At 41.7% G+C, this 23,294-nt stretch overlaps 1 protein-coding gene across 1 annotated transcript in view; it reads right to left on the reverse strand.

The window, feature by feature from the left end:
* mfsd6b (major facilitator superfamily domain containing 6b) overlaps positions 1-23,294 on the reverse strand; it is a 66,490-nt gene that overhangs the window by 4,285 nt on the left and 38,911 nt on the right. Inside the window, exons 3-6 of the mRNA XM_073046981.1 lie at positions 21,208-21,305; positions 19,074-19,235; positions 9,519-9,617; positions 7,095-7,375 (exon numbers count right to left, since the gene is read on the reverse strand). Coding sequence (XP_072903082.1) covers positions 7,095-7,375; positions 9,519-9,617; positions 19,074-19,235; positions 21,208-21,305 — 640 coding nt within the window. The remainder of the gene's footprint in view (positions 1-7,094; positions 7,376-9,518; positions 9,618-19,073; positions 19,236-21,207; positions 21,306-23,294) is intronic.

Raw genomic sequence — 23,294 nt, forward strand, 5'->3', positions numbered from 1 at the left:
AACTTGGGAAGGCAGTTTCATAAAGCGAGCGGCTGTTGCTCAAGCAAGCCAACTACCCAACATGGTACATGGTGCAATGCAGACTGCATCTTTCCATTTGGATGGATTCCCAGGTTGCACCGTGGACATGGCCAGTGGAGTTGAACTGCAGCAACCCGGGTTCAAGCCTTCTGAAGCTGTATGTGGGGTTGGTACGTTCTCCCACTGCGTGAAGGTGTTCCCCTAGGTGGTCTGGATTTCTCTCACATTCTGAAAGGCATTCAGTTCAACAGGTTAATTTAGTCAATTGTCCCTGGTGTGTAGGTGAGTGGCAGAAGGATAGGTTACAGGGAAAATTAGTGGGGGAATGGGATTGTTCTGTGAGCCAGCATAGATTTAATATGTTGGAATGGCCTTTTATGCTGTGAAGAAACATGGAAGAATATGCTGCAAGTGATCTGGAAGCTGCCTTTACTTTAAGCACACAGCTGCCTACTAACTGCTCAGCTAGCATAGCACAGGCTCTCCACTTCCCTCCTGGATCATGTTGCTATTGAGATGTAATGCTATCTCATAGATAGGAATCCTGGCAGTTTTTGGAGTGTCACATCTGAAAACCTCTGGGTTTGCCGCATTGACAAGTACCAAGTTCTCCTGCCACGTTTTGTCACCCTGTAACCTTATCCTTCAATCTCTCTGAATTATGGAGGACAGCTTGTGTATAAATGTCTCTCTCCAGCAGACTTCATTATGATCATCATGACTCCAGTATTTCTACTATTTTTTAATGTTTCTTAATTGTACATATGATTTTTTTGTGATTTATCGCTGAGCAGCAGTGAACCATCTGATTGGTCTCTCAGAGTTCTCTTTGGGAACTACTTGATCAGCATTTCTGATCTGGTTATTGTTCACGACTGCACTTAATTTTTTTAAAAAGCAGCGGTAACCAAGCGGCATAAATAAGAGAAAAAAAAATTATTGGGAAGTTAAGAGGATTGGGAAGCTTTTAAAAACCAAACAAAAGCAACTAAAAAAGTCATAAAGAGGGAAAAGATGGAATACAAAGGTAAGCTAGCTAATAATAACAGAGGATATCAAAAGTTTTTTTCAAATATATTAAGAGTAAAAGAGGCCAGAGTAGATACTGGACTGCTGGAAAATGATGCTGGAGAGGTAGTAATGCAGGACGAGGAAATGGCGGACAAACTGAATAAGTATTTTCAAGTCAAGTCACTTTTATTGTCATTTCGACCATAACTGCTGGTACAGTACATAGCAAAATGAGACAACGTTTTTCAGGACCATTGTGTTACATGACACAGCACAAAAACTAGACTGAACTACGTAAAAAAACAGCACAGAAAATAAAACTACATAGACTACAGACCTACCCAAGACTGCATAAAGTGCACAAAACAGTGCAGGCATTACAATAAATAATAAACAAGACAATAGGGCAGTAAGGTGTCAGTCCAGGCTCTGGGTATTGAGGAGCCTGATAGCTTGGGGGAAGAAACTGTTACATAGTCTGGTCGTGAGAGCCCGAATGCTTTGGTGCCTTTTGCCAGATGGCAGGAGGGAGAACAGATTGTATGAGGGATGCATGGGGTCCTTCATAATGCTGTTTGCTTTGCGGATGCAGCGTGTAGTGTAAATATCCGTGATGGTGGGAAGAGAGATCCCGATGATCTTCTCAGCTATCTGCTGCAGGGTCTTGTGATCCGAGATGGTGCAATTTCCAAACCAGGCAGTGATGCTCTCAATACAACCCCTGTAGAATGTGATGAGAATGGAGGGGAGGGAGATGGACTTTCCTCAGCCTTTGCAGAAAGTAGAGATGCTGCTGGGCTTTCTTTGCTATGGAGCTGGTGTTGAGCGACCAGGTGAGATTCTCCACCAGGTGAACACCAAGAAATTTGGTGCTCTTAACGATCTCTACTGAGGAGCCGTCGATGTTCAGCAGAGAGTGGTCACTCCATGCCCTCTTGAAGTCAACAACCATCTCTTTTGTATTGTTCACATTCAGAGACAGGTTGTTGGCTCTGCACCAGTCCGTTAGCCGCTGCACCTCCTCTCTGTAAGCTGACTTGTCGTTCTTGTTGATGAGACCCACCACAGTCGTGTCATCAGTGAACTTGATGACGTGGTTCGAGCTGTGTGTTGCAGTACAGTTGTGGGTCAGCAGAGTGAACAGCAGTGGACTAAGCACACAGCCCTGGGGAGCCCCTGGGCTCAGTGTGATGGTGTTGGAGATGCTGCTCCCGATCTGGACTGACTGAGGTCTCCCAGTCAGGAAGTCTAGGATCCAGTTGCAGAGGGAGGTGTTCAGGCCCAGTAGGCTCAGCTTTCCAATCAGTTTCTGAGGGATTTTGCTTCAGTCACTAGCAGTATGCTGGAAGTTTGAGAGTACAGGGGGCATAAGTGAGTGAAGTTGCCATTACCAGTGAGATGGTACTTGGGAAGCTGAAAGGTGTGAAGGTAGATAAGTCATCTGGACCAGACGGTTAAACCCCAGGGTGGTGAAAGAGGTGGCTGTAGAGGTGGCCAGTTAATGGTTGGGAAGATGTTGCAGTTGATTGTTAAGTGTGTTGGTTTGGGTTACTTGGAAGCACATGTAAAATAAGCTGAAGTCAGTATGGTTTCCTTAAGGAAAAATCTTGCCTAACAAATCTGTTGGAAGTCTTTGAACATTTATCAGGAGCGCAGCGTATGCAGGGCCCTGAGTATTATTAAGGATCCTACCCATCTATCCAGCAACCTCTTTTGACTTTCTACCATCAGGCAGAAGACTACGATGCATTAAAACAAGAACGGTCAGGATGAGAAACTGTTTTTTCACCCAGTCCATTAGACTTCTGAACTCCCTGCCGCATTGTATTCCAAGTGTCACTGGTTAACCTTACAACGTTTAACTCTCTGATGGTGGTGTCTGAAAAGAGGATGCTGTCCAAGTTGCATGCCATCTTGGACAGTGTCTCCCATCCATTCCATAATGTACTGGTTAGGCACAGGAGTACATTCAGCCAGAGACTCATTCCACCGAGATGCAACACTGAGCGTCATAGGAAGTCATTCCTACCTGTGGCCATCAAACTTTACAACTCCTCCCTTGGAGTGTCAGACACCCTGAGCCAATAGGCTGGTCCTGGACTTATTTTCCACTTGGCATAATTTACTTATTATTATTTAATTATTTATGGTTTTATATTGCTATATTTCTACACAATTCTTGGTTGGTGCGATCGTAACAAAACCCAATTTCCCTCGGGATCAATAAAGTATGTCTGTCTGTCTGTCTTAATATTAATACACTTTGTTATTTATGTGTGATTCATCTGTAGATTTTATCCTTGCTTTCCTAAGGTATCGTGTGTTATGTGTATTACTATGCTATGCACCTTGATTTGAAGAAACATCTCGTTTCTATATACGTTATATGGTATATACATGTATATAGTTAAATGACAATAAACTTGACTTGAAAAAAGCAACAGACAGGACAAACAAAGGAGAATTAGTGGATGTTGTGTACTTGGATTTTCAAAAGGCCTTTGACAAAGTGCCGCACATGAGGCCGCTTAACAAGTTAAGAGCCCATGGTAATACAGAAAAAACACTAGCATGGATAGCGCATTAACTGATTTGTAGCAGGAAATGAGTGGGAAGAAAGGGAGCCTTTTGTAGCTGGTTGCCAGTGTCAAGTGGTGTTCCACAGGGGTCTATGTTGGGACCGCTTCTTTTTACATCATACTGTATACCAATTAATTAGATGTCAGAGTTGATGGCTTTGTGGCAAAGTTTGCGGGTGCTATGAAGATAAGTGGAGGGGCAGGTAGTATTGAAGCAGGGAGAATGCAGAAAGACCAACAAATGAGAAGAATGGGCAATGAAGTGGAAGATGGAATACAGTCGGCCCTCCTTATCCGCGAATTCCGCATCTGCGAATTCAACCAACCGCAAATCAAGAAAACCCGGAAGTGCTCTTCCAGCACTTGTTGAAGCACGTACAGACTTTTTTTCTTGTCATTATTCCCTAAACAATGCAGTATAACAACTATTTTACATAGCATTTACATTGTTTTAGGTATTATAAGTAATCTAGAGATGATTTAAAGTATACAGGAGGATGTGCGTGGGTTACCGTGGATCGGGATTGAAAAAAATCGGAAGTTCTCTTACTAAGTAAGTTGGAACAGGTACATCCGGTATTATTTAGCATCAGTTAGTCAAACGTTTGTCTTAGTATATAGTATATATTTTACCTTTCTATGCATATAAAATGCTTAAGAACGTGTGTTTCAATGCCGGGCTTGGAAAGTCGAGTTCGATCCAGTGACAGATCGCTCCCGAGTGCGCTCTCCACCGTGCTGGGTTGATGTGGAGGATCAAAAACCCAAAACCCAATAATTAAACCACTGTGTTGCTTAGTAATAATTGTAACTTTCATTGGGGCAGGGCCTATCTCACTTTATCTTTTAGAATTGTTCCGATCGTTGACCGACGTAGCCTAACGTTTTTCCAATGGCCGATGGCGTTTCACCTCTTTCCGATTGCTTTATTATTTCCACTTTATTTTCAATCGTGATCGTGATTATTTTCGTGAACAGAAACACTGTGAATTCAGAGCCCACTGCTGGTCCTAATGTCCACTGCACTGAGACAAGTTAAATAAGTTCTGGGGTTCTGCTGGGTCCTAAGGACCACCGCATTATGACAGGTTGAATAAGGGACTTGAGCATCCGTGATTTTTGGTATCCGCGAGGGGTCCCAGAACCAATCCCTCATGGATAAGGAGGGTGGACTGTATAGCATTGGGAAGTGCCTCATCGTGAACTTTGGTAGAAGAAATAAAAGTGTAGACAACCTTCTAAATGGAGTGAAAATTCAGAAAACCAAGGTGCAAAGGAACATGGGAGTCCTTGTGTAGGATTCCCTAAAGGTTAATTTGCAGGTTGAGTAAATGGTAAGGAAGGCAAATGCAATGTTAGCATTCATTTCAAGAGCACTATAACACAAAAACCTGGTAAAGCCTCACTTGAAGTTTTGTAAGCAGTTTTGGGCCCCTTATCTAAGAAATGATGTGGAGATTGGAGAGGGTTCAGAGGAGAGCCATGAGAATGATTCCAGGAATGAAAGGGTTACCAAATGAGGACTAAGTGATGGTTCTGGGCCTAGACTCACTGAAATTCAGAAGATTGAGTGGGGGAATCTCATTGAAACCTATCAAATATTGAAAGGCCTCCATCAGAGTTTATTTGGAGAGGATATTTCCTGTGGTGGGAGAGTACAGGCAGAATAGAGGGATGTCCATTTAAATTTCTCTGGTTGCCACAGGGTGCTGTGAAGGCAATATTTCCCTAATATTTGTAATGAAGTCATTGGGTATAATTAAGGCAGATTCTTGATTAGTCAGGGCATGAAGGGATACGGGGTGAAGGCAGGAGACTGGGGCTGAGAGGGAAATGGAACAACCATTATGAAATGACCGAGCATACTCAATGGGCTGAATGGCCTACTTCTGCTCCTACTTCTTATGGTTTTATGGTCCAAATGACACCGGATTTAAATAAAAGTATATTTTTCCTCAGAGATTCCAATTTCTTTCCCAGGCTCAGAGAAATCCTCACTTACTGCTGTGCCACTGAGCTCTAACTTCTGGCACAACATTAATCTGTATGTGGTTACCACTAACCAGCAGTTACCACTGACCAGTTGTTACACAGTTAAGCATGTTGAGGAAAACAACTGCTGTAAGGAGGCAGACAGAGGAAGACAGGAAGCATATTCTGTTAAGACTGGGAAATATATTGAAGTTGTTAACAATTGCAGAATGAAAGATTATATTCTAGAGTTAAACTATAAGCTGCAGTGAAGATTACACAGTTTCAAGCAGGTAGCAGTTTATTTCCCTCCCTCACCTACAGGAGCATTATTATCCAGTAACACCACATAGAAATGGGTGAACTAGGTTTGGAGAAGATACCAAGGACATAGCTAATGGCAGCTGACAGTCTCCAGCATTATATTTTGTAAAGGTAATCACTCATAATATGTTACTTACTGCTACTAAATCAATAATTAGTAAATACAATATTTTAATTTTGGTAAAGGAAACTTCCTTGCAGCTATTTTCACTCAATGTTTTGATTCAAAACAAGCAATCTATAAAACAGAAAATCAGAAGACCTCTGTAAAGTTAGAAAAGAATATTAGAAATAGGAGTTAATATAGGTCATTCAGCAATAGTCTTCTTCACTCAATATAACCACTACCAGTCTTCTACCTCAAAACTATCTTCCTGCACTAATCTTTCCCCTACTACTGAAAAATCGTTCGACCTAGGTTTTAAACATAGTCAGCAAAAGAGCCCTCAGGAGCAGCAGAAAACACCAAACATACATACATCTGTAATGAAGAAATTTCTCCTTTTCTCATTCACAGAACACTTACTCCTCAATGTCCATGATCTTCTTACTGTAAGACTAAAAGAACTTTCCAAGTGGTTAAGGCTTTGGGCTAGTGATCTGAAGGTTGTTAGTTTGAGCCTCAGCTGAGGCAGCATGTGTGTCCTTGAGCAAGGCACTTAACCACACACTGCTCCTGCACGTTTATAGCCCAGTGGCGGCGGTTGGTGCAGTATGGACAAGACAAACCCTTGAAAACCAATGTAAAGTTCATGCTTCATGCCAGCTTGAAATGGGGGAGCAGCATATGGAATGGCAGTAGGAATTTTGGGATTTTTTTTAAATCAAGAGTATGCAGAAGCCAAACATGAAACTGGGAGAAGCACTGCATTGACAGAACTATCCAGCCACCTACCCCACTAAGCATCTCCTGTAGCAATCTGCTAATCTCACCAACGCCTCAGAGCCCACACAACTGGAGTCAAAGCATCATGCTTGACCCCACAGAATGCCTAAGGAGAATAATAAGTTCCCTAATATTGATATTAGTCTGGTGTTCCCTGTTTGCTGCTGTTATTTATGAACACCAGATATCTTTGCTGAATTCACAGGAAGTCTACCAAAAGTTGAGGGTGTTCACTATTTCTATTGTAAAATCTTTTAAAATGAATACAAGCAGAGTGGTGTTTGTTGTATAATGAAACTAACCTGTAGAACTTGATGCTGAATTGGTGCATTTGCCTTTGCCAGCTTTGCCATCTCAATAACCTGATAAAGGGCAAACACAATATTGACCCAAGGCGATGAGCTGACGGTCCAGGCTGGTTTTGTAACATCTTCCTGCTCCTCTTGGTACTTGGTCTTTTTCAGAGGGAGTTTAGTTTCAGGATGGGGCATAATGCTATCCGAGTGGTGCTGTACAAGATCAATAGTCGCTATGGGAACGGGGCTGGATGGGACTGGAATCCGTTCTGCTAGCATCTTCTTTTCTACAAGGTCAAAAAGAGACAGGATTAAAAAGTACTCCCATTTTTTGAAACAGAATGTTTTACATGGCAGTAAATCATCTGGAAGGTAGTTAAATAGGCTCATAGTAACAGCTGCAAAATCTAATTTTGAAGGGGGAATATAAATTGGCTGTTGTGTTGCATGTTCATCACAAGCTGCTCAAGCCAACCTTCTGTCCTCAGCAGTAAAGGAAAAGCAAAAACTCTTCTGATGCAAGAGGCCTGAAATTAAACCGAAAAATGCTGAAACCTCCCAGCACGTCAAGGAACATCTGCTGAAAGAAAAACAGTTAACTTTTCAGAACCAAGACCCTTCACCAGAACTGGTGAATGAGCAAATACTTCTACTTGTGAACCACATGATACAGTTACATGCAGTTTGGAAAATAGATAATATAATTTCTTTATGATGCTGGCCTTCATTTTTCATAGCAGAGAATTTTAAGAGCTGGGATATCATATCAAGTTTTATAAAAGTTTGGTTGGAACACACCTGGAGAATTATGAGCAGCTTTGGTCACCACACAATAGGAGAGATGTGATGTACTGGAGGGGTGCAGAGGAGATTCATTGAGATGCTATCTGGATTGGAGCATTTCAGTTTTAAAGAAGAATGTGGAGAGGCTGGGTTTATTTTCCCAGAGCAGAGGCTGAGGGGCAATGTGATAGAGATAGATAAAATTGTGAGGGGGATGGACAGAGTTAATAGTAAACGTCTTGTTCCCATGGTGGTGGTATCAAAAATAAGAGGGCATGTTTAGGTGAGAGGTAGGAGGCTTAGAGGGGATCTGAGGGAGAATTTTTCTCTACACAAAGAATAATTGGAGTGTGGGATGGGCTGCCCGAAGAGGTGGTGAAGGCAGATATTCTCACAACATGCACATACTAAATAGGTACTTGAAAATGCCAAGACACAGAAGGCTATTAACCTAATATAGAAATAGGACTAGTATATGACTCAATGAACTCATTCGAGAGAACTACTTGGTGTATATTCAGATGATCTATTCTGATAAAATCTGGGTTAAACTAAACACATCCCATTTGTTGAAGTGCATACAAATTCCACTAGAGTTTGCACCATCTTTGTTTCAGCAGCAGAATAACTAAAGGTACATTTCTGCAAGTGTTAGCTACGGCAGTTTTCATATTTCACTCCAATGACAACCTGCAAGATTGCTTGACCATTATATGTACAACATTTTTGATTTATGTCACTCATGTACTTGTGACATAAATGAGGCACAAGGCCTATCAGATCCTTGCCAGCTCCCCTGCAGAACAATCCAACCAGAACAATTTCCCCTTTTCTATAGCCCTTCAACTCAATCTCTTTTTGCCTTTTACCTACATTAAAGGGTATTTTACAGTCAGCAATGAACCTAACGACAGATTAGTGGGATTTGGCGGAAATTGGGGGGAGAAGGGAGAGGAAGATGGCGCAGAAGTAGAGATGTTGCGGGTATAGCAGTGGGAATGGAAAGGGGATTCAGGAGGCTTCTGGAAGCAGAAGGAGCATGGAATTGTGAGCGCCAACGGGAAGCAGGAGTAGCGGGGATGAGGGAGAGAGAGAGGGGCATAGGACTGGCTGGGGTGCTGTTCAGAGATGATCAGGAGAGGCTGTGGGAAGGACACAGGAGAGGAGTGAGAATGAGAAACGAAGGGAAGTGGCTTGGGAGTGTGAGCACAGCAATAGTGCCTTCACCCTACCTTGTCAGCTAGCACATGCCCACACAACCTAATCTCATTAACCAGCACATTCTCTCCCCTGGTCTTCCATATGTTCATTTATAGGGGCAAGGGATCTGCAGCAGAGGTTGTGTGTGTTAGAGGAAGGAGGATAGGGAAAAGTGTGCAAGTGGGAGGATTGTAGGAATGACAGGAATCTAGGAACAGAAGTGGGAGGGCTGCAGGAGCAGGAGAGAGAGGAGTACGGGACTTGTCGAGGGAAGGTGAGGGCAAGAGGGCTGTGCAGGGGTAGAGAGAGGGATGGATAGGGCAAAAAGGAAAGGTTTGTCAGGCCCAGCATGATTCCCTGAAATGGCATAGGAAGCACTAGACAATCCTGAATTTTAAATGACTTTGTTTTGTGATTCTACTCATTGAATCTAATATTGACTAATACCTTCATCTTCATCGGGCACTGCCAACCACTGGATTAAGGCAAAAAGTAGGAGAATCACCAAAGAGGCCATTCCAATGCCACGGAACGTTTGTGGAGCACCTGAAATCCAGAATCACACAATGTCACGTCTAGTTCACTTACCAATACCCGTGTTTTACCATACACCAGTAAGAGGCATTTTAATGGGTGTTGAATTAAAATCTAGTAACACTCCAAATGAAATCACACTGCATAAAACCCTTTAACTTCAGTAGCAATTTTAACCTGGTAGTTTGCTATTTGCTGTTCCAATAAGATCACAATTACGTATATACTTATTCAAGACATTCCAAATGACTTTACATTGGAGCTCCCTTTGAAGTCTCATCACCATTGCAGTGTGAGAAATGCAACAATCTGTTTTGTATCCTCCTGCGATCAGTAGTAAATGATAACCAGGGCATTTGATTGAAGATAAATGTTGACCAGGATGTTAGAAAGTCCCCTGTTCTCGTTCTAAGTGACAGTAATGGGATTTGAGAGAGCTGTGAGGTCTACATATTTTTATGCCTTATAAAAAGGTACCAACACCAGTACTCCTCTAACTGGAAAGTCTGCCCTTATTTCTACACACCTTTTATCAAGATGGGACTGGAATCCTTAACCTTCTGAAAAAGAAGCAAAAACCCAACCAAACAGGACATGGCTGACCATTCATTATAGCTTCTATCAATTACGAAAGAGCACACAAGTATCTTAATCAACTGAGCTGCAGTCAAACATCTACCCACTCTGCTCCACTCTAATTACTTTTCGTGCATCTCTGAAGTTTATCATTTTTCTGATAACACGGGCACCCTCAGTGCTCAAGGAAGTTCACTTTTTAATGCTCTATTCATCTGCAGGGAATTGCCCAAAGTTTACTTGGCATATCTCTACGGCAAAGCTGAATCTGAAAACTTCATCAGAGGCAATAAAAATGTTTAAATTAAAATTGAACAAAACTGCAGATGTTTGAAATCCAAAACAAAAGCTGGAAATGCTCAGCAGCGTCTGGGGCAAGAGAAAGACTGAGCATTTCAGGCCTGAGAACATGTGTCAGGCCTGGGAAAAGAGAAAGTAAGTTTGTTTTGAAAGTTATTATCTATGGCCCATGCCACAAATCCTCCCTTTTGACACAGATTTCTCCAAATGGAACCAAATGTAAGGAGCAGAACTTAACTCCCATCTGTGCTTTTCTCCAAGGAAACATTTGGAAACAAGCATCTCTATAAGTGTGAAGATGGAAGGAACAGAACTGTAAATGAGAACAGCAAAAGTGTTGTAGCCAATGAATTAAATTTATATTTGATGCTTTTGTTCAATAATTTATTGATTATTTATATTTGCAGCATTAATATAATGTCAAAATTGGTATTTTTCCCAGTACTACAGAGCAAACAGAAACACATATGCCTAAAGTAAGATGAATTTCAGAGGCAGAACATCATGTGACAATATTACTAAACAGCATATTTAGCATCATCAACCAGGAGTTAATTTTCAGACAATGCTCCTCTGTAGTACCTTTTCCATGAAAAGTATCAATGATTTTAATCAGTTTCAGAAATTTTGCTAGGGTAAGAATAAATCTGAGGACACTATTGTTTGCATTATTATTTCCTTCAGGTTTGGAACATAACTTGAAAAAGGTTGGTCTCCCTCTTAACACCTGTGTGTTGGAAGGGTTAATAGTGAAGTCTATTTATCTCTCAGCCTTTAAACAAAGATGTACCTACTATGTCCAAGGCATTTTCAATCTCCCTGTCTACTACTATTTGATATTGGAAAATGAAGTCAAATGTTTCAAACAACTGTTAGACAGATATAAAATTTCAATGCTGAATTCTGAGATTTCAAAATTCACTAAAAGTTAAAGAATATTTGTTTTCTACAGAGATATTACAGTGATTATAATATTGCTCTTTTATTAATTTCTCCAAAATTTCTTAAATTCATCTCTGTAATATATGCACTTATAAATCTTTGGGATTACCACATTCCATAACATGTTATAGACAATAGGTGCAGAAGTAGACCATTCGGCCCTTCAAGCCTGCACCGCCATTTTGAGATTATGGCTGATCAACTACTATCAATACCCGGTTCCTGCCTTGTCCCCATATCCCTTGATTCCCCTATCCATAAGATACCTATCTAGCTCCTTCTTGAAAGCTTCCAGAGAATTGGCCTCCACTACCTTCTGAGGCAGTGCATTCCAGACCCCCACAACTCTCTGGGAGAAGAAGTTTTTCCTTAACTCTGTCCTAAATGACCTACCCCTTATTCTCAAACCATGCCCTCTGGTACTGGACTCTCCCAGCATCTGGAACATATTTCCTGCCTCTATCTTGTCCAATCCCTTAATAATCTTATATGTTTCAATCAGATCCCCTCTCAATCTCCTTAATTCCAGCATGTACAAGCCCAGTCTCTCTAACCTCTCTGCGTAAGACAGTCCAGACATCCCAGGAATTAACCTTGTGAATCTACGCTGCACTTCCTCTACAGCCAGGATGTCCTTCCTTAACCCTGGAGACCAAAACTGTATACAATACTCCAGGTGTGGTCTCACCAGGGCTCTGTACAAATGCAAGAGGATTTCCTTGCTCTTGTACTCAATTCCCTTTGTAATAAAGGCCAACATTCCATTAGCCTTCTTCACTGCCTGCTGCACTTGCTCATTCACCTTCAGTGACTGATGAACAAGGACTCCTAGATCTCTTTGTATTTCTCCCTTACCTAACTCTACACCGTTCAGATGATAATCTGCCTTCATGTTCTTACTCCCAAAGTGGATAACCTCACACTTATTCACATTAAATGTCATCTGCCAAGTATCTGCCCACTCACCCAGCCTATCCAAGTCACCTTGAATTCCCCTAACATCCTCATCACATGTCACACTGCCACCCAGCTTAGTATCATCAGCAAATTTGCTGATGTTATTTTCAATGCCTTCATCCAAATCATTGACATAAATTGTAAACAGCTGTGGTCCCAATACTGAGCCCTGTGGCACCCCACTAGTCACCACCTGCCATTCCGAGAAACACCCATTCACTGCTACCCTTTGCTTTCTATCTGCCAACCAGTTTTCTATCCATGTCAATGTCTTCCCCCCGATGCCCTGAGCTTTGATTTTACCCACCAATCTCCTATGTGGGACCTTATCAAATGCCTTCTGAAAATCGAGGTACACTACATCCACTGGATCTCCCTTGTCTAACTTCCTGGTTACATCCTCGAAAAACTCTAACAGATTAGTCAAGCATGATTTACCCTTGGCAAATCCATGCTGGCTCGGCCCAATCCTATCACTGCTATCTAGATATGCCACTATTTCATCCTTAATAATGGACTCTAGCATCTTCCCCACCACCAATGTCAGGCTGACATGTCGATAGTTCTCTGTTTTCTCCCTCCCTCCTTTCTTAAAAAGTGGGATAACATTAGCCATTCTCCAATCCTCAGGAACTGATCCTGAATCTAAGGAACATTGGAAAATGATTACCAATGCATCCGCAATTTCCAGGGCCACCTCCTTTAGTACCCTAGGATGCAGACCATTTGGACCTGGGGATTTGTCAGCCTTTAGTCCCATGAGTCTTCTCATCACCGTTTCCTTCCTAATGTCAATCTGTTTCATTTCCTCTGTTACCCTATGTCCTTGGCCCATCCATACATCTGGGAGATTGCTTGTGTCTTCCTTAGTGAAAACAGATCTAAAGTACTCATTAAATTCTTCTGCCATTTCTCTGTTTCCCATAACAATTTCACCCAATTCATTCTTCAAGGGGCCAACATTGTTCTTAACTATCTTCTTTCTCTTCACATACCTAAAAAAGCTTTTGCTATCTTCCTTTATATTCCTGGTTAGCTTGCGTTCGTACCTCATTTTTTTCTCCCCGTATTGTCTTTTTAGTTAAGTTCTGTTGTTCCTTAAAAATTTCCCAATCATTTGTCCTCCCACTTACCTTAGCTCTGTCATACTTCCTTTTTTTTTAATGCTATGCAATCTCTGACTTCCTTTGTCAACCACTGTGGCCCCTTTCCCCCCTTTGAATTCTTCCTTCTCTGGGGGATGAACTGATTTTGCACCTTGTGCATTATTCCCAAGAATACCTGCCAATGCTGTTCCACTGTCTTTTCTGCTAGGCTATCCGTCCAGTCAACTTTGGCCAGCTCCTCCCTCATGGCTCCATAGTTTACCCTGTTCAACTGCAACACTGACACCTCTGAGCTGCCCTTATCCTTCTCAAATTGCAGATAAAAACTTATCATATTATGATCACTACCTCCTAATGGCTCCCTTACTGCAAGATCGCTTATCAAATCCTGTTCATTACATAACACTAAATCCAGAATAGTCTTGTCCCTGGTCAGCTCTCGTACAAGCTGATCCAAGAATGCATCCCGTAGGCACTCTACAAACTCCCTATCCTGTGGTCCAGCACCAACCTGATTCTCCCAGTTCACCTGCATGTTGAAATCCCCCATAACTACTGCGACATTACCTTTGCCACATGCCAATGTTAACTCCCTATTCAACTTGCACCCAATATCCATGCTACTGTTTGGTGGCCTGTAGACAACACCCATTTGGGTCCTTTTGTCCTTACTGTTCCTCAATTCTATCCACACAGACTCTACTTCTCCTGACCCTATGTCCCCCCTTGCAAAGGACTGAATCTCATTCCTCACCAACAGGGCCACCCCACCCCCTCTGCCCACATTTCTGTCCCTACAATAGCACGTATACCCTTGAACATTCATTTCCCAGGTCTGATCTCCCTGCAGCCATGTCTCCGTTATCCCAACAACATCATAGTTACCCATTCGCACCTGGGCTTCAAGCTCATCCGCCTTATTTCTGACACTTCGTGCATTCAGATATAGAATTTTTAGCCCAGTTCTCCTCTCTCTGTTTGAATCGCTGCCTATTGTGCTTAACCCAGCTCCCCAAACTCCCATCGGGCTATACGCCCCTAGAATTTTGTTGTCCTTCCTAAATTTACTTATTCTTTCAACACATTTAACTCCATGTTTCGTCAGACCATCCCTCTGTACATGTGTCCTCCTTATCACTTGTTCCGCCTCACCTTTCTCTACTACACACTTAATATTCCGGAACCGTGTAGTCCCCACCTGTCCTTTATTCTTCCTCTCGCTATCCTCTCTCACATTCTGGATCCCCGCCCCCTGCAAATTTAGTTTAAACCCCCCCAAGAAGCACTAGCAAACTTCCCTGCAAGAATGTTAGTACCGCTCCAGTTCAGGTGTAAACCGTCCCTTCGGAACAGATCCCACCTTCCCTGGAACAAAGCCCAATTATCTACAAACCTGAAGCCCTCCCTCCTGCACCATCCTCTCAGCCACGTATTAATCTTTATAATCTTTCTGTTCCTTGCCTCACTCGCACGTGGCACAGGTAGCAATCCTGAGATTGTTACCCTGGGGTTCCTGCTCTTCAGCTTCGCACCTAACTCCCTGAACTCCCTACGCAGGACCCCCTCACTCATCCTACCCACGTCGTTGGTCCCTTCATGGACCACAACATCTGAATTCTTGCCCTCCCTCTCGAGAATAACCTGCACCCGATCTGAGATGTCTCGGACCCCGGCACCAGGGAAGCACCATACCATCCGAGACTCCTGATCTTCCCCACAAAATCTCCTATCCGCCCCCATGACTGTAGAATCCCCTATCAATACCGCTCTCTTCTCTTCCCTCCTCCCCTTCCTAGTCGAGGGTCCAACCTCAGTGCCAGAGACAGGACCACTGCAGCTTGTTCCTGGTAGGTCATCCCCACCAACAGTATCCAAAACGGTATACTTATTATTGATGGGAACGGCCACAGGGGTGCTCTTCTCTCTCTGTCTGCTCCTCCTGCCTCTCTTGACTGTCACCCATTTGCCTACCTCCTGTCTTTTCGGTGTGACTACCTCCCGATAACTCTTATCTATCTCTGCCTCTGCCTCCCGAATGATCCGTAGTTCATCCAGCTCCTGCTCCAATTCCCTAACTCGGTCTGATAGGAGCTGCAGCTGGATGCACCTATTGCAGGTGTGGTCATCAGGGACAACTGTGTTGATATATTGGGTACATTGTGTCTATTTCCATTTCAAATACCAAGAGATTCTGATTTTAGATTATACACTAATCCAAAAATGTTTTTTTACAAACTTAAACAGCAAGAGAATGAAAAAGAATTAAACATAATCACTTTGCCCCTGGTTGGAGATATTAACTTGGAGTTGATATCAACATTTTAAAGTTGTCAGACCTTTTGGTGAACTGTTTACAGGTTTGATGGATTTTCTTGGCTCCTCTAGGCTTTGTGAGACCGTGTGTAAGGAAATCAAAAACAAAGCTTCACCTCGTTTTAGATCTGAATTAGTGCCAGATTATGACTTCACCCCTAAGGTAAAAACATGTCTCTTACAAACCACATAGAAGGAACTTGTTTGAAGAACACAGGTCAAACTCATCTTGATCAAATCCCAGAGAACAGATTAAACCCTGAAAGAGGTTAAAACTAAATTTCCCTTGCCCTCTATAGGACAGTGCAGATTATATCATTTCACAACTGCACAAATGTAAAATGGGGAAGATTACTTCCAGGTGACATCACTCTCTTTGTTATTGTAATCAGGTACGTTGCAATGGAAGACAATAAATTGAATTGAACAGTTTTAACAAGAAATGTTAGAAAGGATGCTATTAATAAGTAGTTATTTTGTTCATCTCTACTGATTTTATTTTTGCCTTACATTATTTCATGTCCTTTACCATGCGTGAGTTTACTGATTCTCTGATACTAATCCCCTTAGGGTATTTATTTCAACCTGTAAAACTGGAAGGTAATTGCAGTCAAGTATGTTATTAGACTTTATAGGGCTGGCACAGCCAAAGATGAAGTAATTTGTTGCTTACCGTTGCCTGGTACAAGTATACCTAAGAGAACTGATAGTTCATGATCTACAATACATTTCCTGAAAGTGATATGGAAGTAGACAAGATGCAAAACTTTCAAAAGAAGATTAGATGCATATTTAAAATGGTCATGTCTGTGCAGCCATAAGCAAAGAAAAGGGAGGTAAAAATGGATAGTTCTACCAAAGATGCTACAGAAACAATGGAACAAATGATTCATTTAAATTGTCTCACAGCCCAGCCTTTCAAAGTGCCTTAGCTTTGATCAACTAAGTGTGCATGAATTGACCATTGAATTAGAGCATAAGACATAGGAGCAGAATTAGGCCATTCAGCCCATCAAGTCTGCTCTGCCATTCCATCATGGTTGATCCCAGATCCCACTCTGCCCCATACACCTGCCTTCTCACCATATCCTTTGAAGTCCTGACCCATCAGGAAAAGATCAACATCTGCCTTAAATGCTCACAGAATTGGCAGAGCATTCCACAAATTCACTAGTCTCTGGCTAAAATAATTCCTCCTTACCTCTGTTCTGAAAGTTCACCCCTAATTCTGAGGCTGTGCCCTGTAGTTCTGGATACCCCACTATAAGAAACATCCTCTCCACATCCCCCCTAACTAGTCCTTTCAACATTTCATAGTTTTCAATGAGATCCCCACACATTCTTCTAAATTCCAGTGAGTACAGACCCAAAGCTGCCATACGCTCCTCATAATGTTAACCCCTTCATTCCCGGAACCATCCTCGAGAACCTCCTCTGGACTCTCCCTTCTGAGATATGCTGCCCAAAACGGCTGACAATACTCTAAGTGCAGCCTGACTAGTGTCTAATGAAGGCTCAGCATTATCTCCTTGCTTTTATAGTCTATTCCCCCTTGAAATAAATGCCAACATTGCATTTGCCTTCTTTACCACAGGCTCAACCTGTAAATTAACCTTCTAGGCATCTTGCACGAGGACTGCCAAGTCTCTCTACACCCCTGATGTTTGAACCTTCTCCCCATTTAGATAATAGTCCGCACTATTGTTCCTTTCACTCCGCATTATCATACATTTCCCAACATTGTATTCCATCTGCCACTTTTTGTGCCCTTTTGTCCAATTTGTCAAAGTCCTGCTGCAATCACATTGCTACCTATCCCTCCACCTATCTTCGTAGCATCTGCAAACTTTGCCAGAAAGCCATCAATTCCATTATCCAAATCATTGACAAACAATGTGAAAAGTAGCAGTCCCATTACTGACTCCTGAGGAACACCACTAATCACTGGCAGCCAACCAGAAAAGGCCCCTATTACTCCCAATCGGTGCTTCCTGTATGTCAGCCATTCCTCTATCCATGCCAGTATCTTTCCTGTACCACCATAGGATTTTACCTTGTTAAGCATCCTCATGTGTGGCACTTTATCAAATGCCCTCTAAAAATCCACTGCCTCTCCTTTGTCCACCCTGCTTGTTACTTCCTCGAAAAACTCTTAACAGATTTGTCAGACAAGATTTCCCTTCAGAGAAACCATGTTGACATTGACTTATTTTATCATTAGTCTCCAAGTACCTTGAAACCTCATCCTTAGTAACAGACTCTCCCAAGCACTCCCACAAGATCATGACCAGAACATCTGTTATCTCTTCAGCAACCTCTCTCAGGACTCTGGGGTGTAATCCAGGTGGCCCAGGTGACTTATTCACCTCAAGACCTTTGAGCTTGCCTTGAAGTTTTTCCCTTGTAATAGCGATGGCATTCACTCCTGCTCCGTGACACTCACGGACCTCTGGCACACTACTCGTGTCTTCCACAGTCAAGTCAGATGCAAAGTACCCATTACGTTCATCTGCCATTTCTTTGTCCCCTATTACTAACTCACCAGCATCATTTTCCAGTGTGGATTTTCCTGGCTCGATACTGTTTTAGTCAGTATATTTACTCAGTGATCAAGGTTATTTTTATTTTCCGTTTAGATCATAGCAGGCATCCTGAGGAATTTATAACTGAGTCATTAATGTAATGGTCTGACTGTTGATTCCACATGGCATCACACTTCTCCTCGTTGGATGCCTCCATTGCAAGGTGAACAGGCATCCTGCCCTCATGTCTTTGAGCCATCCTATGTGGGCAAATATTGCCGTAGATACTAAGGACCTCCCCTGAAAAAATACTTGTTCCATTATTACTGTGATGTTTTAGAATATTGCAGGGGATATTATTCTCAATTATGAACATTTAATATTTCTAAATAAACTGTATGCATAAAGTAGGTGTTTTGTCAAGAATATCAGAAAAGCCAATTCAGCAGGGATTAGATTTTAATGATAGAATAAAACAGCATGCAAAAGCGAAGAAGATTTCCCAAGTTAACTTAATAATAAGCTCTCTCTGAATGCTAAATTTAGTGCACTAATTGTGAGAGGATGAAGCTTTGCAATTTTATTATAGGAGGAATGACAAACTAATCCCTAAATTAGTCAAAGCATTTCAACTTCATGAATATTTGAGGCAGCTTGAAAGAAGGACAATTAGGATAAAAAGCTGCTTCGTCAGATAAATAATGAACAGCTCTCTCCCAGTCACTGATATGTCTGTACAGGATATGACTTACCGAAGGCATTCACCATTACTCCTCCCACCATAGCACCACAGCCTCGGCCCAAACCTAAATGGAGCCCTTGTAGGATTCCTTGAGTAGAAGTTCTCAATGCAGGAGGGACGGCAGCACTCAGATAAGAGATGCATGCAGCCCACACTGATGCATGGGTAACACCTGCAACAAACATAAACACATCTTTTTAATGTTGCATTCGTTTTCCGATCAGGCTCTATAATGGTTGCGGGGTGGGGGGGGGGGGGGGAATAAAACATTGTTCAGTTAATCAGACATGCATTACTTTGCAGCTTTGAAAGGAAAGGCATCAAGCCAGCTGAGGCTATTCACAGAACAACACACACAACGTGCTGGAGGAGCTCAGCAGGTCAGCACATCGTGTGCTTTGCTCTGGATTTCCAGCATCTGCAGTACCTCATGTCTGAGACAATTCATAGAAACGGATTTCGCCCTTTTTTTTTGGCATTTTGAACATATCTGTATAGCTCTTTCTGATACCCCTCAAAAAGGTCACAAAAATTACCAAAATACCTGAGAAACAACGTTGTGTTGGATTATACCCAGATATTATACACAAGGAAATCTGCCAACCTCACCCAATCTGTCTACACATGAAAACCCACCAATCCCTTGTCACTCCAGTTCAAACCAATAGTAGAAGGGGACATTAAGTATGGCTTTGCCAGGGATATCCACATTCCATGAATGAATAAATAATAAAACAAAGGGCTCCTGTAGTCCTGACAGGACAAAGCTCAAACGGACGCAGATTCCAACAATTTGCTACACACTGATCTAACTGCCTGCACCCTTGTAGCCCAGCAATGCTGGCTCACAGTACACAAGATGCCACCTGGTTGTTAGTGAAATCCAAGTTTGTGAATGTCTCTCCTTGTGAACACGATGCCAAGTGATCTCTCCAATGCAGTGGGGGGAAAATAAATTGGGAGGCAAGCAAAAGTCTGTTGCAACTACTTGGAAGGTTAGAGTGCTGAGGAATTTGGAAAGCCAACATAACTTTGATCTCCACTGAGAGTGAAATGCAATCAGAGTGTCATTCCACAGCGTTTCATATTTCTGTGATGACAGCCTTGGAAAATCCAAACCTGCAAGTAAATTGCCTGTCAGAGTCCGTGAAGGGCAATGGTGTCTCTGAAGACTCATCTCAAAGTAGTCACTTCATAGATGTTTGCAATGAAGATCTTTGCTTCCTGCCCTGAGGACCCTATGTGGCTAGTCATGGCTATCACAATACCTTCAGTAATGGTTGCTCCCCGCCAGTCCCCAGCTGAGAAAGTTGTAGTTCCTTCAGTTTAAACATATTTCTGTAAAATTTGGAAGGTGATTAAATTGTCTGCAGTCAGTTCTGAAGCTCTCCTGTCAGATATCTTCATAACATCAGCGTTGTTTTAAGTAGACAAATGCAACAAGGTGGTGTGAAGTTCTCTGAGCATTTAATGATGTTTCACTCAATAGCTTCACTTTTTCTACGTAATGTGTGGTTCAGAGCTAGTGATAGCTTGAATGATGTCAGAGAAACATACAGCATGATCTCAGATCAGGAATGTTTGGACTAATTTTCTGTTGCATGCATTAAATGGTCATGAAGCACAACCTAACTTAGGTTAGGTTGCTTTTATCTGCAGGCTGTGCATAAAAATGGGACTAATAGATCCAAATTCTTTGCTTCAGTAGGCATCCCTTTTTCTAACCTCAAAAGTTGATTCAAATTTTTATTTTACATAGTATTTGGAATCGTGGGAAGCTGTTCTGTCATCTGTGGCTATGACAACTCTTTAAAGAGCTATCTGATTAGTCCCACTCCCTGATCTAGCCCCATAACTATGTTAATATTTCTTGAAAAAGGATTTAATAGCTTTTTTTTAATGTTATCATTGAATCTGATTCTACCCTTTCAGGTAATTTGTTCCAGCTGGCAATAGATGAATATTTTAAAAAATATCAAATCAATAAAAAGTGACAGGAGGAGAATTATCTTCATGCAGCAAGTGAGAACGGCTCAATTTATCTACTGTTTGTCTAATTTTGGAGCAACAATTGTATCTGATATTTTTATGCTGATATAGCTGAAAATAATCTTTACAATGTTATGTTTTTTCCGCCTTCTTACCTTGTAAAACTTCCATAGGTAGGACATACCATGCATTTTCCACATACGAGATGTATAAATAACGAGCTGTATTACAAGCCAGACCAATGTACAGTACCCTGGGATATAAAGATAAGCACAGTTAAACAATATAAATAGATTTTTTGTAAGTAATATGTGTGTGATACATAAGAACACATGAACAAAAGAAATGGTGGCAGATTAGGCCGTTCAGCCAGCCCCCTTGTGGCTGCTCTTCCATGCAATAAGTTCATGGTTCACTTTATATTCTCACTCCACTTTCCTGTGCTAACTCTGTACCTCTTGATTTACTTAATATCTAACAGCTTACTGAATTATTGATCAGACATGGTCACCGAGACTCCGCAACCCTCTTGGGATGGGAATTCCAAAGATCCGTAGAAACATCTTCCCATCTCTTTCTTGAATTGGCCAAGCACTTATTTTGAAGCTGTGGCACCCCAGTTCTAGACTCAAAGCCAGAAAAATCATGTTCTATCTTGCCAATCCCTCCACTAAGAATTTTTACATTCCAGTGAGATCCCTCAATCATCTAAATTCAAGAGAATGGGGCCAGTTTACTGCATCTCCTTCCATAATACAAACCCACCTTTCAAGCAGTTAATGTGATGGGTCTGTACTGTACTCCTCCAATTGTAACACATACACACTATACCAGATGTGTTCTGACCAGAGCCCTACATAATTGCAGAAAAATATCTCTTGAGCTCAAAACCTCTTTTATTAAAAGCCAACATATTACTAGGCTCTTAACTGCTTGCTGTACCTGAGTGTTAACTTTCAGCAGCTGACATGCAGGGCCCTCAATAAAGTTCATGCTCTCACCATTTAAGATACAATTTGGTTCCGTTACTTAACTGCATGACCTTACATTTTCCCGCACTATCTTCCATCCACCGAGTCCTCACTCGTCCATTTAATCCGTCTATTTCCTACTGAAACTTATCAGTATTCTCCTCGCATCCTTTCCGATTACCCAGCTTTGCAATATCAGCACACTTGCTCTTAGACAGACAACACTTAGTCACCTCTGCATATTATATACACACACACACACACACACCCACACTGTGAACAGCTAGGAATCAAGTTGTGATCCCAGAGTCACTGTCCTCCAGCCTGAAAATTATCCTTTTATATCTAATAGAATTTATAAAATTAAGAGGGGCATAGATAGGTTTCTTCCTCAGTGTGAAAATATCAAATACTAGATACTAGGCATAGCTTAAAGGCTAGAGGGGGAGCGTTTAAGAGAGATGTGCAGGGCAGACAAATTTTTGTACAAGAGTTAGGTGCCTGGAGTGCACTGCTGCGGTGGCGCTAGTGGAAACACACACAATCATGACATTTGAGAGGCTAAATAAACAGACACATGAACATGAGGAAATGGATCAAGTGCAGGCAGATGGGATTAGCTGAATTAGGAATCACGGTCAGCACGCACATTGTGGGCTTGAAGGGCCTTTTCTTGGGCAGTGCACTTCTGTGTTCTACACCTACACTAACCATCTGTCTGCTAATCAATCCTCAATCCACATAACATTGTTATAATTTTGTTTAGTATCATGAAACGACTAATCAAAGGACTTCTGAATGTTGAAACACACCTCATTTTTTTCAATTCATCTTTAGTTATAACCTCAAAAAATTACAGTTGTGTCAGACATGAATTCTCTTTAATAAATGCAAATTAACTCTACCCAACCCTATTATATTTAAGGTCACTGTCACCACCATTAATAATAGATTTCAGCACTTTTCCCACTATTAATAACAAATTAAAATGCCCCATTTTCCTTCCCCCTCCTCTCTTAAACAACTGATCTTTCTACCTCCTAATTAGTATGAACATTCCAGAACCAACAGAATTTTGGAAAATGACAAGCAATCTATTATCGGTTCCACAAGCACACTAATCTTAGGATTTAGTTACTTGGAGGCTTTAATCTACTTTTAAAATAATTATTTTTTTTCATCAACGCGTTGCTTCCTAGTATTTGTGAACATATTGTAAAAATTAATTTCCTTGGCATTTCTACATAGCTTATTGAAGGAAATGTTTTATA

The sequence above is a fragment of the Hemitrygon akajei genome, chromosome 5 (assembly GCF_048418815.1).
Source record: "Hemitrygon akajei chromosome 5, sHemAka1.3, whole genome shotgun sequence".
NCBI lineage: Eukaryota > Metazoa > Chordata > Chondrichthyes > Myliobatiformes > Dasyatidae > Hemitrygon > Hemitrygon akajei.